Source organism: Ostrea edulis, chromosome 4 (assembly GCF_947568905.1).
Source record: "Ostrea edulis chromosome 4, xbOstEdul1.1, whole genome shotgun sequence".
NCBI lineage: Eukaryota > Metazoa > Mollusca > Bivalvia > Ostreida > Ostreidae > Ostrea > Ostrea edulis.
Window position 1 is genome coordinate 37,398,039 of NC_079167.1, and position 20,033 is coordinate 37,418,071.

Consider the following 20,033-nt stretch of genomic DNA (forward strand, 5'->3'; position numbering starts at 1 on the left):
TCAAAATTTTTTTTTTTGGTGGGGGAAATCCTACTCTTGGGCCAGTTTTCTCGAGGTAAGTGGGGGTGGGGTATCCTTCACTAGATCTAGTTTCCTCTGGGGGGGGGGGGGGGGGGGGGATATCCTACTAGTACATGTAATAACAAATGATGCAAGAATTACTGAATAACAACCATTCCTAAGATCTTCACAAAATACAAGCTGATGAATGATGAAAAGAATTTCATGCAATCAATAACCCTGATTTTGTCAAAATTCACTGTGTCTGGGATAGTCGATGACATTACCCAGTATTTGCTATGATTTTCATTGAAAATTTTATAACATCAAATGCAAATCTTTTTTTATTAATCTATCAACATACCCACATTTAGTCATGGAAGTTTCAATTTCTTTAAAAATATTCTTTTCCTGACTGTATCTCTATCATTGACAAATGGAAGGCATTTACACGTTTGACAGCTAAAATCCTTGAACTTATATGACGAAACTCATAAAACCGGGACATGCATGTATAATAATTAAATACATGTAATTTGAAAATTACTATCAATGCAACAATAACCTAAATTAAAAAAATTGGATTAACTTTTCAGTATCAAAAATAATTATATAATCACCAGTCATTTCCCACACAATAATTAACTTAATGCTGTGAAAAGCATGCATGACTTTAACTCATTGTCCTAAAAATAGACATTGGAAACTTTGCCATTCGCTGAATGTGCATGTATGTTAACTTAAAACACACAGAAACTGAAGTTCAAGACTACAAAATGCCCAACTTGGTTTGATTCAAGATTGAACTGTCACTTCCTGCACAGAACTTGATGACGGAACATTTTCCTTGGATTCCTGCATGTCTAAACTCTTGCTATTGTTCCGTGTGCGGCGTTTTTTGCTGGGTTTCTGAGGCTCATTCTGGGGATTGACCTGGTGGTTAGCCTCCTGTGCTTTCTTTGCTGCCCTCTGTTGTCGAGTGTTCTGCGCCACCGCACTAATGTGGGGATACAGTTTTGTAATGTTGCCAATAGCCTTTGTTCTTCCTTCTCGGAACACCATACGCATATCAGTCTTTAAATATTCTGGATTTTTAATAAAGCGGAATCTCACGATAGACTTGTCTCCAGTTCGTAGGTGTTCTTTGGTCATGTTCATTATCGTAGCAGTTTGCCGGACACTTCCTACATGTACTGTAATAGAAAATGCACATGAGATTCAACAATCTGTTGAGCTGAAAGCTAAAGTGAGTTTTTCTGATTAAAATCTTTTAATCACCCATACATCTGTCAAACTTTTCACATTTGAGACTTCTTTAAAAGAACATGGGTGATTTCATCCTACCATGGCACAAAGCATTTGTAAGTGATGGGAACGCGAGTTTATTTGAACTAGAACTGTCCTAACATAACTAATCGGCACACTAGATGGTAGGAAATAATGAATTTGTGCTTATTTAAGAATAAATGGTTTTTAAGATATACTCTGGACAATGACACCATAATGCCCCATCCCCCCAAAAAACTATAAGCCCCAGAATCTCTGATTTCAAGGCATAAAAAATACGCCCCAAACAACTTATTACTGGTTCAAGGTTACCAGTAAATTTCAATTTGCACATTCATTATGAAAGAAAAAAGAAACAAGGATGAACAATTCCCATTTTACAGTGTAATGTACAAAGAAGTATTGAGGCATGATAATAACAATCATCATTGTCGGAAGAGTCTAAATCATTTAATATTTACAGTATTAGGACTATATTCAATCATTTAATATTTACAGTATCATATTCAATCATTTAATATTTACAGTATCATATTCAATCATTTAATATTTACAGTATTATATTCAATCATTTAATTTTTACAGTATAACAACAATTCCTTGGTTTTTTGTCATGAAACTTCAATACAGTATATTTTAAATAACCAAAAAATTATTCCCCATTTATTTCCAGCTGAGATGAAGGAAGACTTAATGATACAGTCACAACACAGGAAGTGTAAAATGATAGTCACAACACAGGAAGTGTGAAATGACAGTCACAACACAGGAAGTGTCAAATGATAGTCACAACACAGGAAGTGTCAAATGACAGTCACAACACAGGGAGTGTCAAATGATAGTCACAACACAGGAAGTGTCAAATGACAGTCACAACACAGGAAGTGTCAAATGACAGTCACAACACAGGAAGTGTCAAATGACAGTCACAACAGAGGAAGTGTCAAATGACAGTCATAACACAGGGAGTGTAAAATGACAGTCACAACACAGGAAGTGTCAAATGACAGTCACAACACAGGAAGTGTCAAATGACAGTCATAACACAGGAAGTGTCAGATGATAGTCACAACACAGGAAGTGTAAAATGATAGTCACAACACAGGAAGTGTAAAATGACAGTCACAACACAGGAAGTGTCAAATGACAGTCATAACACAGGAAGTGTCAGATGATAGTCACAACACAGGAAGTGTCAAATGATAGTCACAACACAGGAAGTGTCAAATAAGTCCAGACATACCCATAGCTTGGTATCGGACACTAATTGTTGTGGGGTGGTGTAAAACCAAGATCTCTCCTTCAAACTCCCAGCAGGCTTTTGGTTCTAATCTAGGAGATACCATTACCATTCCTTTTCGTATTGAGGACCTTTTCACCTAAGAAAACATACGTCATTATACATAAAAACTTTTGCAGATCTTTTCAAATTGAAAGCAATTCTAGAAACATTATCAACATACATAAAAAACATTCATTTTATCAAAAAGCAAGTCAAATTTATTCCATTATCCCATATAGATTATCATATAAAATATATTTCAATACCTTTTTGAGTGAGAATGACGCTGTTTGACCCCCTTTGACCTCCCTTACTGGCATTCGTTTCCGATGAATACTCTTAACTGTAATGGGCTGAAAATGCCCGAGAGCATCAGGCCCGAGTAGTAAGTTGTCATTCAGTTTAATCATGCCCTGAAGTAGAGTTCCTGATACTACTGTTCCTACACCCTGCAAAACAGTAAGGTATTCCTACACTTCACATTCTTATGGACATGTCCTCTCAAATTTCATTGTTAAAACACTGCACTGTATTTAATCCAAGTACAAGTTCACTATAACTTTTACACACAACGTTGTAATATATTGGGTATATGGGTGTTGGACATCTAAAACCTTTATGTTTGAAAATTGTAATTTTTCAAGATTTAAAAAATTGTCTAGAGGAAAAAACATTTTCATTAAAAAAACTTAAGGAAATTATTTGAGATGTATATGTACTTACATGTACAACTTTAATTCATTAAAGTTTGTACAATATGATAATGAGGGTAAACACATACATGAATTAAATTATAGATCAGAAATAAACTTGTTTCTGTAATGTTACAAATTATTGATATTCTAAGAGTATTTATCAAAGTCACCGAGCGAAACCCACCGGAACAGAAAACGTGTCATCTATCTGGAATTCAGCTGGTGCGGTGGTTTCCGATTTTAACCGCGTTGATAAGAGATTCAGGAACATTTTTAGTAAATCAAGGTTTTCTCCGGATACATTAGAAACTTGAAACACAGGACACATTCTAAAATGAAAAACGAACCAATTTAACCATAAACCTCAAAGATTCCAAAATGTATTTTAACACGGAACAAAAGAAAAACACAATCAGTCCGTCATGTCTTTATTTGTTACAAGTAGAAAACCAGTACTTCACTGTAACTATAGTACAGTATATCCATTAAAACTAGTACTTCACTGTAACTATAGTGCAGTATATCCATTAAAACTAGTACTTCACTGTAACTATAGTGCAGTATATCCATTAAAACTAGTACTTCACTGTAACTATAGTGCAGTATATCCATTAAAACTAGTACTTCACTGTAACTATAGTGCAGTATATCCATTAAAACTAGTACTTCACTGTAACTATAGTGCAGTATATCCATTAAAACTAGTACTTCACTGTAACTATAGTGCAGTATATCCATTAAAACTAGTACTTCACTGTAACTATAGTGCAGTATATCCATTAAAACTAGTACTTCACTGTAACTATAGTGCAGTATATCCATTAAAACTAGTACTTCACTGTAACTATAGTACAGTATATCCATTAAAACTAGTACTTCACTGTAACTATAGTACAGTATATCCATTCAAATCCCATTATTCCACTGGGGAATACTGTAAACCCAACTTTCACTTGCAAGAAAATTTCACTAGGTTAATGAGAACCTTGTCCTCATGATTAATTCTTTTTGTGAACCAGTAATTTAATGTCGCATATTTGTTAGATCCTCTCAGTTGTGAAAATTAGTCGCAGCGCACCAATCCATCACTGTTAATTCACGAAATAAAGTCACAAATAAAAGTTGGTTTACAGTAAGGGGAATAAGATATTTGTCATAACCATGTGTATACATGTATTCATAATAGTAAGTGGGGTTTTTTATATGAAAAGGACACATATTGTCTTGCGTATGATCTGCTAGGTGATAGCTGTACTTAAACAAAACCTACACAAACTAGTCATACCCTACACTTACATATAATAGACATCTAGTCGTACCGTACACCTACATACAATAGACATCTAGTCATACCCTACACCTACATATAATAGACATCTAGTCATACCGTACACCTACATACAATAGACAACTAGTCGTACCCTACACTTACATATAATAGACATCTAGTCATACCCTACACTTACATACAATAGACATCTAGTCGTACCCTACACTTACATATAATAGACAACTAGTCATACCCTACACTTACATATAATAGACATCTAGTCATACCGTACACCTACATACAATAGACATCTAGTCGTACCCTACACTTACATATAATAGACATCTAGTCATACCCTACACTTACATATAATAGACATCTAGTCATACCGTACACCTACATATAATAGACAACTAGTCATACCCTACACTTACATATAATAGACATCTAGTCATACCGTACACCTACATATAATAGACAACTAGTCATACCGTACACTTACATATAATAGACATCTAGTCATACCGTACACCTACATATAATAGACAACTAGTCATACCGTACACTTACATATAATAGACATCTAGTCATACCCTACACTTACATATAATAGACATCTAGTCATACCCTACACTTACATATAATAGACATCTAGTCATACCGTACACCTACATATAATAGACATCTAGTCATACCCTACACTTACATATAATAGACATCTAGTCATACCCTACACTTACATATAATAGACATCTAGTCATACCCTACACTTACATATAATAGACATCTAGTCATACCCTACACTTACATATAATAGACATCTAGTCATACCCTACACTTACATATAATAGACATCTAGTCATACCGTACACCTACATATAATAGACAACTAGTCATACCCTACACTTACATATAATAGACATCTAGTCATACCCTACACTTACATATAATAGACAACTAGTCATACCCTACACTTACATATAATAGACATCTAGTCATACCCTACACTTACATATAATAGACATCTAGTCATACCGTACACCTACATATAATAGACAACTAGTCATACCCTACACTTACATATAATAGACATCTAGTCATACCCTACACTTACATATAATAGACATCTAGTCATACCCTACACTTACATATAATAGACATCTAGTCATACCCTACACTTACATATAATAGACATCTAGTCATACCGTACACCTACATATAATAGACAACTAGTCATACCCTACACTTACATATAATAGACATCTAGTCATACCCTACACTTACATATAATAGACATCTAGTCATACCGTACACCTACATATAATAGACAACTAGTCATACCCTACACTTACATATAATAGACATCTAGTCATACCCTACACTTACATATAATAGACATCTAGTCATACCCTACACTTACATATAATAGACATCTAGTCATACCCTACACTTACATATAATAGACATCTAGTCATACCGTACACCTACATATAATAGACAACTAGTCATACCCTACACTTACATATAATAGACATCTAGTCATACCCTACACTTACATATAATAGACATCTAGTCATACCGTACACCTACATATAATAGACAACTAGTCATACCCTACACTTACATATAATAGACAACTAGTCATACCCTACACTTACATATAATAGACAACTAGTCATACCCTACACTTACATATAATAGACATCTAGTCATACCCTACACTTACATATAATAGACAACTAGTCATACCCTACACTTACATATAATAGACATCTAGTCGTACCGTACACTTACATATAATAGACATCTAGTCGTACCGTACACCTACATATAATAGACATCTAGTCGTACCGTACACCTACATACAATAGACAACTAGTCATACCGTACACCTACATATAATAGACAACTAGTCATACCCTACACTTACATATAATAGACAACTAGTCATACCCTACACTTACATATAATAGACATCTAGTCGTACCGTACACCTACATATAATAGACAACTAGTCATACCCTACACTTACATATAATAGACATCTAGTCGTACCGTACACCTACATACAATAGACAACTAGTCATACCCTACACTTACATATAATAGACATCTAGTCGTACCGTACACCTACATACAATAGACAACTAGTCATACCCTACACTTACATATAATAGACATCTAGTCGTACCGTACACCTACATACAATAGACAACTAGTCATACCCTACACTTACATATAATAGACATCTAGTCGTACCGTACACCTACATACAATAGACAACTAGTCATACCCTACACTTACATATAATAGACATCTAGTCATACCGTACACCTACATATGATAGACATCTAGTCGTACCGTACACCTACATATAATAGACAACTAGTCATACCCTACACTTACATATAATAGACATCTAGTCATACCGTACACCTACATACAATAGACAACTAGTCATACCGTACACCTACATACAATAGACAACTAGTCATACCCTACACTTACATATAATAGACATCTAGTCATACCGTACACCTACATACAATAGACATCTAGTCATACCCTACACTTACATATAATAGACATCTAGTCGTACCGTACACCTACATACAATAGACAACTAGTCATACCCTACACTTACATATAATAGACATCTAGTCGTACCGTACACCTACATACAATAGACAACTAGTCATACCCTACACTTACATATAATAGACATCTAGTCGTACCGTACACCTACATACAATAGACAACTAGTCATACCGTACACCTACATATGATAGACAACTAGTCATACCCTACACTTACATATAATAGACATCTAGTCGTACCGTACACCTACATACAATAGACAACTAGTCATACCGTACACCTACATATAATAGACAACTAGTCATACCCTACACTTACATATAATAGACATCTAGTCATACCGTACACCTACATACAATAGACAACTAGTCATACCGTACACCTACATATAATAGACAACTAGTCATACCCTACACTTACATATAATAGACATCTAGTCATACCGTACACCTACATACAATAGACATCTAGTCATACCCTACACTTACATATAATAGACATCTAGTCGTACCGTACACCTACATACAATAGACAACTAGTCATACCCTACACTTACATATAATAGACATCTAGTCGTACCGTACACCTACATACAATAGACAACTAGTCATACCCTACACTTACATATAATAGACATCTAGTCGTACCGTACACCTACATACAATAGACAACTAGTCATACCGTACACCTACATATGATAGACAACTAGTCATACCCTACACTTACATATAATAGACATCTAGTCGTACCGTACACCTACATACAATAGACAACTAGTCATACCGTACACCTACATATAATAGACAACTAGTCATACCCTACACTTACATATAATAGACATCTAGTCGTACCGTACACCTACATACAATAGACAACTAGTCATACCCTACACTTACATATAATAGACATCTAGTCGTACCGTACACCTACATACAATAGACAACTAGTCATACCGTACACCTACATATAATAGACAACTAGTCATACCGTACACCTACATATGATAGACATCTAGTCATACCGTACACCTACATATAATAGACAACTAGTCATACCGTACACCTACATATAATAGACAACTAGTCATACCGTACACCTACATATAATGGATGTCATACGGTACACCTACATATAATGGATGTCATACCATACACCTACATATAATAGACATCTAGTCATACCGTACACCTACATATAATAGACAACTAGTCATACCGTACACCTACATACAATAGACAACTAGTCATACCGTACACCTACATATAATAGACAACTAGTCATACCGTACACCTACATACAATAGACAACTAGTCATACCGTACACCTACATACAATAGACAACTAGTCATACCGTACACCTACATATAATAGACATCTAGTCATACCGTACACCTACATATGATAGACATCTAGTCGTACCGTACACCTACATATAATAGACAACTAGTCATACCGTACACCTACATATAATAGACAACTAGTCATACCGTACACCTACATATAATGGATGTCATACCATACACCTACATATAATAGACGTCATACCGTACACCTACATATAACAGACAACTAGTCATACCGTACACCTACATATAACAGACAACTAGTCATACCGTACACCTACATATAACAGACAACTAGTCATACCGTACACCTACATATAATAGACAACTAGTCATACCGTACACCTACATATGATAGACAACTAGTCATACCGTACACCTACATATAATAGACGTCATACGGTACACCTACATATAATAAACAACTAGCCATACAGTACACCTACATATAATAAACAACTAGTCATACTGCACACCTACATATAATAAATAACTAGTCATACGGTACACCTACATATAATAGACAACTAGTCATATGGTACACCTACATATAATAGACATCTAGTCATACCTTTCGGATGTGAAATTGGTAGCTGAACACACAACATCATCCGTGTTTTGTACAATGACTGGGATCTTCCTGCATCCTGGAGATTTAAGAATTCTCTGTAACATTTTCAGAGTTTCTTGTAGTACATTAGGGGGGCACATGTCAATCTTTGTCACAACAACAAACACTGGGACATTGAGGGCCAGAGCCAGACCCAGGTGCTCCTTGGTCATTCCTATAACACCAGCATTAGCCCCTACCTACAAAATCAATCACCGAAAATCAAAACAGGTTTTACTGAATACTGGTCATTCATTGCAATATTGAAAACAACAATTACAAGCAGTTTTATCAGTAGCATTGGTCAGTTCCAGTTTTCCCTTCCAAGATTTGTAACTGAATCAAAACAAAAGGATTTTATGGGTCATTTGTACAAATACAATGATCATGGATAACTTTAGCAGTGCACCCAAAAAGTTCCACATACACAGAAGAAACGGTCTGATAAATGTGTCTGTATCCCACACTACAGTGTACAATTTCTTACTCTACTTAATGTATTCTTATAACAGTATTATAATCCTCTCAAGTAGCTTCTAGATCTATACATACCATTAACATAGCAATATCTGGATCTAGATCTATACGTACCATTCTATACGCACCAATAACAGCAAAATCTGGATCTAGATCTATACGTACCATTAACATAACAAAATCTGGATCTAGATCTAAACGTACCATTCACATTGCAAAATCTGGATCTAGATCTATACGTACCATTAACAAGGCAAAATCTGGAACAAGATCTATACGTACCATTAACATTGCAAAATCTGGATCTAGATCTATACGTACCATTAACATGGCAAAATCTGGAGCATGTCCCGTCATTCCAAATACTGTGGTTTTTAAATACTTTTCATGACCAGCCAAGTCAATAAAGGTAATCACCTGTAACACAATGAATAGTTTACATAACCTGTAACACAATAGATTGTTTACATAACCTGTAACACAATAGATTGTTTACATAACCTGTAACACAATAGATAGTTTACATAACCTGTAACACAATAGATAGTTTACATAACCTGTAACACGATAGATAGTTTACATAGTTTACATAACCTGTAACACAATAGATTGTTTACATAACCTGTAACACAATAGATTGTTTACATAACCTGTAACACAATAGATAGTTTACATAACCTGTAACACAATAGATAGTTTACATAACCTGTAACACGATAGATAGTTTACATAGTTTACATAACCTGTAACACAATAGATTGTTTACATAACCTGTAACACAATGAATAGTTTACATAACCTGTAACACAATAGATTGTTTACATAACCTGTAACACAATAGATTGTTTACATAACCTGTAACACAATAGATAGTTTACATAACCTGTAACACAATAGATAGTTTACATAACCTGTAACACGATAGATAGTTTACATAGTTTACATAACCTGTAACACAATAGATTGTTTACATAACCTGTAACACAATAGATAGTTTACATAACCTGTAACACGATAGATAGTTTACATAGTTTACATAACCTGTAACACAATAGATTGTTTACATAACCTGTAACACAATAGATTGTTTACATAACCTGTAACACAATAGATTGTTTACATAACCTGTAACACAATAGATAGTTTACATAACCTGTAACACAATAGATTGTTTACATAACCTGTAACACAATAGATAGTTTACATAACCTGTAACACAATAGATTGTTTACATAACCTGTAACACAATAGATAGTTTACATAACCTGTAACACAATAGTTTACATAACCTGTAACACAATAGATAGTTTACATAACCTGTAACACGATAGATAGTTTACATAACCTGTAACACGATAGATAGTTTACATAACCTGTAACACGATAGATAGTTTACATAACCTGTAACACGATAGATTGTTTACATAACCTGTAACACAATAGATTGTTTACATAACCTGTAACACAATAGATTGTTTACAAAGCATTCAGAGTTCAAGAAATTGCAAGAATCTGTTGATCAGGAATGTTTTCCCATCACGTTCAAGAACAAGAGGCCCATGGGCCACATCGCTCACCTGAGTCACCTTGGCCCATATCTGAAGACTTTCCATATATATTTGCATGTAAAACCTTAGGGCTGTTCCATTAAAACATATGAGGTACCCGGGGAAGGCACTTTAAAATTTGGGTAACCACCCATAGAAGCATAAAAATGTAATGAGGGACCACTCACAGAAGCAATTTTAGATAGTGCGGTACCACCCATAGAAGTGAAATAAATGTGAAATACACTTTTTCTTTAAATTCAATATGTATGAATGACTATTTATAACCCCTGAATAGCGGTCTATTTTCAGATGTTCCCAAGCATGATAGTAAAGAGAAGAGTACTGAGTATCTTGGGTCTCATCACCATTCAAATAACTGGCCATCAATGAAGCTTGATCATAGAACCATCAATTTTGAATTTATTTTATCAAAACTGTCTTTCTTAAATACGATAAACTAAATCAATTTTATAAGCCTACCAGTTCATAAAAAGCCTAGTATTGTAAATGTTCAAAAACAACTATTAGGCCACAGTTTTTTAATTTATTGGTTTACGGATTTTAAAAATAAAATTTAGGGTCGGTCGGGAGAAAAAAAAAATAAACATTTTTAATATCTATCGTTTCATTTTCAATGAATCATTAACATTATTTCGTGAGTACAAATAAACAAAACATGTATTTTAAAAATATTAGATAAAAAATTCTTTAGAGTGACTAGTACGTTAATATGAATTTTGGAAAAAAATTGCAATTTCAAATTCAGTGTATAACTATATACATGTATCTATGTTACACTTTGGTAGAACATAAGCCAAGAATGTGTAAGGTCATATCTCTTTGATGTATCCAGTATTTATATAATGTTGTTCAGTAATTTTGATGTATTATGTTCAATAAAGATTTTACATTAACAAATTGTAAACATAAAGAAAAAAAAATTAATATAAGCACTAAATTACAATTGTATGTAGTAATTCCACTTTTAGTTTCAGAATGTTTATACCCCCATGAAATAATTTTTAACCCCATTTTCCCCACATAAACATGACCATGGAATTATCTACCATCTTTTTGAAAGAAAAGTTTCTTGTTTTTCATTTTTATTTGATACTCAAATTCTTTCCACCACTACACAAGGTATACTAATTTACGAGAAATATGCATACCTTTCTGAGTTTTATCTGATCATATTTTTTACAGGCGTTCATCATAATATCAAAAGCATCTAACAATTTCTCACACTGTTAGAACTATTCCCTGTTAGGATTTTTGACGGCAGAGATGCACGTACATGTATTCAAAATACATTTATTATGACAGTCACTAGTTAGAATAATCTAACTGTGTCTCGGTACAGGTCCTCACCACACTCAAACCGGGTCCATAGGACATTATCACTTTAACGATAGAACATCCAATCTAGTAAAGTCGCTAACAACTGTACCTTCCTCTCATTTTTAAACACCCAAATAGCACTACATTTTGTGTTATGTTAGCAGCAAGAATACCGCCAATTGTATGAGAAATATTTATTTCTATCAATTCCTTTTTTTCATCATGAAATGTCATCTCAGCATCTGTTTCGTCGCCAAGAATGATATAGGTATCGTTACTGTCATCGTGCGTGGCCATATCTGTTTACATGGTTTTTAAAAATACGGAATAAAGATATTTCACAAAACAAATAGTGATTACCAAATACAAATCAATACATTTGCGTTTCACGATTTTCTATTCGTAAAATTGAAAATGCATTTTATTTTTATATTCGATTTGACATGTTGGGTAGAATCGGCAGAATTTAAAAAAAACAACGTTTCAATGGACCACGAGCACGTTTCGTTTTCCATTTTGGACAAGGGAGATAATCCTAATTTCCGGTCGCTATAATTTTAGAGTCAAACTGGAAACGATAACCGGATCGCGGAACCTCATCGACCGAGATACAATGAAGACAGAAAACGGCATTTGTTTCACATTCTACTTTCAACCCTTCCCTTCTCTTGTTGCATTCCTCTCAGTTTCGGTAAAAAATGAAGATTTTATCAAAACAACCACCCACAGATGCAGTTTTCTGGCAGTAGGTACCCACCATATATGCAATTTTCTACCAATGACATGCACCCATAGATTTATTTTTAATTGCCGTCCCCGGGTACCTCATATGTTTTAATGGAACAGCCCTTAGTCCCTATTATGGCCCAAACTACCCTTTGCAAACTTGAATCTACACTATGTCAGAAAGCTTTCATGTAAATGTCAACTTCTTTGGCCCAATGGTTCTTGAGAAGAAGATTTTTAAAGCTTTTTCCTATATTTGTATGTAAAACTTTGAACACCAACACCCCCCCGGACTTGTGGCCCCATCCTACCCCCCGGGGGCCATGATTTGAACAAACTTGAATCTGCACTATGTCAGAGAGTTTTCTTGTAAATATCAGCTTTTCTGACTCAGTGGTTATTGAGAAAAAGATATTTGTATGTAAAACTTTGATCCCCCTTGTGGCCCCATCCTACCCCCGGGGGCCATGATTTGAACAAACTTGAATCTGCACTATGTCAGAAAGTTTTCATGTAAAAATCAGTTTTTCTGGCTCAGTGGTTCTTGAGAAGATTTTTCCTATATATTTGTATGTAAAACTTTGATCCCCTATTGTGGCCCCATCCAACCCCCGGAGCCCATGATTTGAACAAACTTGAATCTGCATTATGTCAGGAAGCTTTCATGTAAATCTCAGCTTTTCTGGCTTAGTGGTTCTTGAGAAGAAGATTTTTAAAGTTTTTCCCTATATATTTGTATGTAAAACTTTGATCCCCCCTTGTGGCCCCATCCTACCCCCGGGGGCCATGATTTGAACAAACTTGAATCTGCACTATGTCAGAAAGTTTTCATGTAAAAATCAGCTTTTCTGGCTCAGTGGTTCTTGAGAAGAAAATTTTTAAAGATTTGTCATATATATTTGTATGTAAAACTTTGATCCCCTATTGTGGCCCCATCCAACCCCCGGGGCCCATGATTTAAACAAACTTGAATCTGCATTATGTCAGAAAGTTTTCATGTAAAAATCAGCTTTACTGGCTTAGTGGTTCTTGAGAAGAAGATTTTTGAAGTTTTTCCCTATATATTTGTATGTAAAACTTTGATCCCCCCTTGTGGCCCCATCCTACCACCAGGGGCCATGATTTGAACAAACTTGAATCTGCAATATGTCAGGAAGCTTTAAGGTAAATTTCAGCTCTTCTGGCCCAGTGGTTCTTGAGAAGAAGATTTTTAAATGACCCCACCCTATTTTTGCATTTTTGTGATTATCTCCCCTTTGAAAGGGACATGGCCCTTCCTTTGAACAAACTTGAAAGCCCTTCACCCAAGGATGCTTTTGGCCATGTTTGGTTGAAATTGGCCCAGTGGTTCTGGAGAAGAAGTCGAAAATGTGAAAAGTTTACAGACGGACAGACAGACAGACGGACGCCGGACAAAATGTGATCAGAATAGCTCACTTGAACCTTCGGTTCAGGTGAGCTAAAAATTGATGTAGACTTTTTTTTTACAAGGAAGGGCAATAAAAACTTTTAATATACACAAATTATCGCTTACCTTTGAGGACTTCTCACAAATTTTTATCCAATCCAGGTTTCCGTGATCAGGCTTGTTCACAACATTTCCTGCTGCATCAAAGCCCAGTATATCATTGCCTACACTGCTGGTGCGACCAGACTCCATCTCATGCTTGTGTCGAAATAACCTCTGTCTAGCCATGCCACGCCCATTGTCAAGGTCACCATGAGTCAACACTCCCAGCAAAGTACTTTTTCCTGCATCTACATTGCCAACTACTGCCACTCTGCAAAGTAATGTAAATTATCAAATACAGTCACTGGAAAGTAAGGAAATCCCATCTAAAAATATCATATGTAGTGAACAAGATGGACGTAGCTATCATTTTCTGGTTATTTTATTTGCAAAATGTGTACCATACAGATAAGATATGATGTGAAAATTCAGTTTAAATGATGATACATGATTCCAAGAGAGTGACGTTATGTTCCCTTTACAATAATACAAGTATTTTATCACTCACCATTGACTGTACTGAAGTGTAGTTCTGCTTACCACAAATATAAAATATCAGTGAGATTTTACAGAACTCCTACCTAACTTCCATGAAATCATCATTTTCTAGAGTCTTTCTCACAAATATAAAATATCAGTAAGATTTTACTCCTACCTAACTTCCATAAAATCATCATTTTCTAGAGTCTTTCTCAGTAAGTGCTCGGTCACCATTCCATCCCCCTCTTTCCTTTCACGTAGCTGCACCATTTCCAGACTCAGAGATTCCGCTATGCTCCTCAATGTAGCTATGGAAGCTTGCATATCTTCCTGTGAGAGACCTGGAGCATCACCCTCTGTAAATGGCAAACCTTTTTAGCTACTAACTTACTAATCATAAACGAGATTAATACGGGTGTGGGATAGGGAAATTCCACCTCTGGAACAAGATTTGCTGTCTAGGACTCGACAAAGCCTCGTCCTAGACTGCGAATCTTGTTCCAGAGGTGGAATTTCCCTATCCCACTCGAGTAAAAAATGAAGGATTTTACTTACAGTTTAGTATATAAATTTAGGAGCTTTGAGAAAATTCTAAATTATCAAAATCCTCATTTGAACTTCGATGCAAAAACTAATTAGAAAGAGCATACCCGAAAATGGTTTACACTGTACAGTAAGTGTAAACCAAAAAGCGAAGGTTGTCCACCAGAAAGCTATACTACATTAAAATTTAAAGAAAACAATGCAGAATATTTTACTTCACTGTGTAACGTAAATGTTCACCGTGTAACGTAAATCGTAGAAAATATATGACGTCACAATAAAATGACGTCACAGCAGTGTGAGACAGAAAAATCTCACATGGCTGTCTCACATGGGCAAAGTCGATCTCACACTGGTGATAATGTGATAAATTAATATCATGCACCAATTAAATACATAATACCAGTATATGTCATAAATCATTGTACAAAAGTTCATCTAAATACTAGACAAACAAAAACATTTAAAATGATACTTGTTTTACACATGTTTATCCAGTTTACTTTTTGTTAAATATATGGTTATTATTATATATTAACAAAGTCAAAAACTGGAGACCAACACTTTGAGGTTAAAATTACGGAAGATTCTCACAAGTGGATACTATGCAGTATTCAACAGGGTCTGCATCCAAAAGTATAAACTTGAAATAAAGCAGATCACCAACACATCATGAGAATGCAGAGTGAATTTTATTTTGTTGACTTGTTTTGACCTTAGGGTGGACATCATCAGAACAATTATACATGAAATAAATTTATGACGTAAAAAATGCGGCAGACATTGCTATCAACAATAAAAAACGGAGTAAATAAAATTCACACTGCATTCTCATGATCTGTTTTATTTCTCCATTATCATATATTGCAAGAAAAAAAAATTAAGTGACAGCACAGCACCAAAATTTCACTATGCTGATGTTATTCATCACAACTGTCAATGTCCCATACATGTCAGATAACATCATTTACATTCAATAGATAACTCTAAAGAATATACACATATATTACATATCCAACAAGAGGCCCACCTGAGTCACCTTGGCCCATATTAAAAGATTTTTCCTATATAGTCGCATGTAAAACTTTGATCTCTATTGTGGCTCCAAACTACTCACGGGGGCCATGATTTTTACAAACTTGAATCTGCACTATGTCTGGAAGCTTTCATGTAAATGTAAACTTTTTTGGCCCAGTGGTTCTTAAGAAGATTTTTAAAGATTTTCCCTATATATTTGTATGCAAAACTTTTATCCCCTATTGTAGCACCAACCAACCCCTGGGGGGCATGATGTTAACATGTAAATGCAAACTTTTTTTGGCCCAGTGGTTCTTGAGAATAAAATTTGTAAAGATTTTCCCTATATATTTGTATGTAAAACTTTTATCTCCTATTGTGGCCCCAACCAACCCCTGGGAGCTGTAATGTTAACAAACTTGAATCTGCACTATGTCAGGAAGCTTTCATGCAAATGTAACCTTCTCTGGCCCAATGGTTCTTGAGAAAAAGATTTTTTTTTAATTTTCCCTATATATCTGTATGTAAAACTTTAATCCCTTATCATGGCCCCACTCTACTCCTTTTTATTTGAATCTACACTATGTCAGGAAGCTTTCATGTAAATTTCAGTTCTTCTGGTCCAGTGGTTCTTGAAGTTCTGAGAAGATTTTCAAATGACCCCACCCTATTTTTGTGATTATCTTCCCTTTGAATGGGACATGACCCTTCATTTATACACAGTTGAAAGTCCTTCAACAATAGATGCTTTTTGCCACGTTTGCTTGAAATTGGTCCAGTGGTTCTGGAGAAGAAAGAGTCCAACAAGTATAAAGTTTACAGATGGACAGACAGATGACGGACAACAGGTGATCAGAAAAGTTCACTTGTGCTTTCAGCTCAGGTGAGCTAAAAATGACCAAACATTGAAGTCTCAACAGGATTTGAACCAATCTGATAGCTCACAATTGGTTGCCGATGCATGAAGCATAGCTATATCAACTAGCTAAATCACCATTTTGTACAATAAAGACAGTTAAAGTTAGAGACCAACACCTTAAGGTTTAATTTGCAGAAGACTCTCACGAGTGGATACCGAGCGGTATTCAATAGGGTCTGCATCCAAAGCATAAGCTTAAAGCATTAAAACCACCAACACCTCATGAGAATGCACGATAAGTTTAAAAAATGTGGATGATGTTGCTATAAACAAAAATATGTGGAAGATTTATACTTTGCGTAGCAACTTGGATATACTATCATATAATATGAATAGTTCAAAATGGTTTTTTTTTATGTGATTACGTACAATAAATAATGATAAAAAAAATTACTTCTTCGCTCAAAGGGAGATAACTCTAATAAACATCTTTATTTCATTCCATATATCAAGTCTAGCAATAAATGTTAAAATGCTATATATTAGACCATCTTTCATTGATTCAACAGAGATTTTAACGACATGGAAGCAATAGCTGATATAGATAATAGCTACAAATGATCTCTTACTGTTAATGATTATAGGTATAGTACACATAAACACATTTAAAACTATAGAAAATCAGGTTAGCTTCATACACTCAAAGCAGAAAAGGTTTTTGGAATAGATTTGTTTAATATTTACCTCCTGTTCCAATTTCATAAATTGTTTCCCCTTGGCCTTCATCGAGTCTTTCTTTGATGATGTCAACAATGATGTCGTACTCTTCATTGTTTGGGCTTACTAAGTGTGCCTACATAAAAAATATGGTCCTCAATAACCATGCAATGTGCAGTGTACAACCATTGAAGTGAAGGACACATTTTTTTCTACATTACAAGTTGTGATAAGTTCAATTTTACACCAAAATCTTGTCACTGTCAAATATTTATATACCAAAAGTTATTTTCACAGAATTTCAAAAATGATAGCGTAAAAAAATTATCTCAAAAACTATACAAGGAAACAGCAGGTTTTCATTAAGACTATCTCGCATTAGCATTCGGTTACCTTGCCAACAACCGAAGACATCAAAACATCCTCTTCCTCTGGGGAGAATAGGTTCTCCCCATTTTCCATCTCCACTCTAGCTGCCATTTTGCTGATTATTCACTCAACCTTTTAATTTCTTAAACCTGTGATATAAAAAGGTATAAGCTTGCATGTAACGAATGGGCATACCTTAGCAATTCTTAACTTAACTAATCTGATATAACACCATACACACTAAATTTAAAAAATATATCCTATTCCTGGAATGCTGCTTCTGTTTGATATGTCCCACAGTCAACTCAAAATATGTATGTGCTCTGCAGCAATTAAGTCACCAATGCAGATATGAAGACACTGCCAATACTTATGATTTTATATGAAGAAAACAAAAACAGGGCATCACACAAAATGACACAACAGTTCATTAGGATGTCTACACGGAGTTGATGGTGTGTTACATACTAGCCTATGTACTTACTTGCTCTACATCTGCACTAACAAGGAACAAAATAAAACTTGTATTTCGAAGAATTCAATCCTTGCTACGGAGCTTTATCTGATAATCATCAATATATCCTTTTATATCACATCATTTCTTTTATGTTATGAAATCATTCATATAACTCCAGTGTAACGCTGTCTCGTACAATTCTCTGAACACTCCAAATGCATTCTCGATTGTATGGAAATTTACATGATATCTTTAACATATATCAAGATTTGCAAACGCATGATGCAATTGCTTCGAAATAAAGTAAATTTGGCCAGATTCCAAAACAATATGTACCTTCGTTTGTCTTTCGTTAGTTGCACCACCATGTCATCAGCAATGTTTAAACTTCAAGTTGAAAACGGTGAATGATTCCGATTACGGCAGTGGGTAAAAGTAGTGAGTTCAAGCGCAGAAAAAATAAATCTCTGCCGAGACTGTAGCTCTACTTGCTTAAAGGTAATCTTATGTTGAAATGAAAAATTTTCAATAATATGACGAGCTCTGTCTGTGTATTTTAAAGAGATTATTTATTTTGATTTTCTCTAGATCCAATATATAAACAAATGATACGAAATAAGATTGATTGATTGATGTTTTCCGCCACACTCAACAATTTTTCAGTTATCTGGTGGCGCCCAGTTTTTGTTGGTGGAAGAGAGAACCCAGCTACAATGTACCTGAGAAGAGACCACCGATCTTCCGAAAGTAAACTGGGAAACTTTCTCACTTACCGGCGCGGGCGGGATTCGAACCCGTGTTGACCAGTGTTTCTTGATATGAAAAATTGAATATATTGATGTTAAATGCTTTTAATATGTCTAATGTAATTCTAAGACAATGTTTAGGCATAAAACTTAAAATAA

General features: G+C 34.8%; 1 protein-coding gene across 2 annotated transcripts; it reads right to left on the reverse strand.

Moving 5' to 3' along the window:
* Positions 1-326: 326 nt before the first annotated feature.
* LOC125668133 (GTP-binding protein 1-like) lies at positions 327-19,578 on the reverse strand. Of its 2 annotated transcripts, none has more exons than XM_056162544.1 (11): positions 19,465-19,578; positions 18,696-18,820; positions 18,330-18,438; positions 15,342-15,522; positions 14,711-14,957; positions 9,884-9,979; positions 9,047-9,285; positions 3,449-3,593; positions 2,836-3,018; positions 2,531-2,666; positions 327-1,193 (listed from the first exon to the last, which is right to left on the reverse strand). In XM_056162544.1, exons 2-11 carry the CDS (start codon positions 18,780-18,782, stop codon positions 796-798), a joined length of 1,821 nt encoding a protein of 606 aa, XP_056018519.1. In that variant the 5' UTR covers positions 18,783-18,820; positions 19,465-19,578; the 3' UTR covers positions 327-795. The 2 variants fall into 2 exon arrangements, with proteins under 2 accessions (XP_056018519.1, XP_056018520.1); XM_056162545.1 differs by lacking the exon at positions 19,465-19,578 and adding an exon at positions 19,156-19,434.
* Positions 19,579-20,033: the final 455 nt, after the last annotated feature.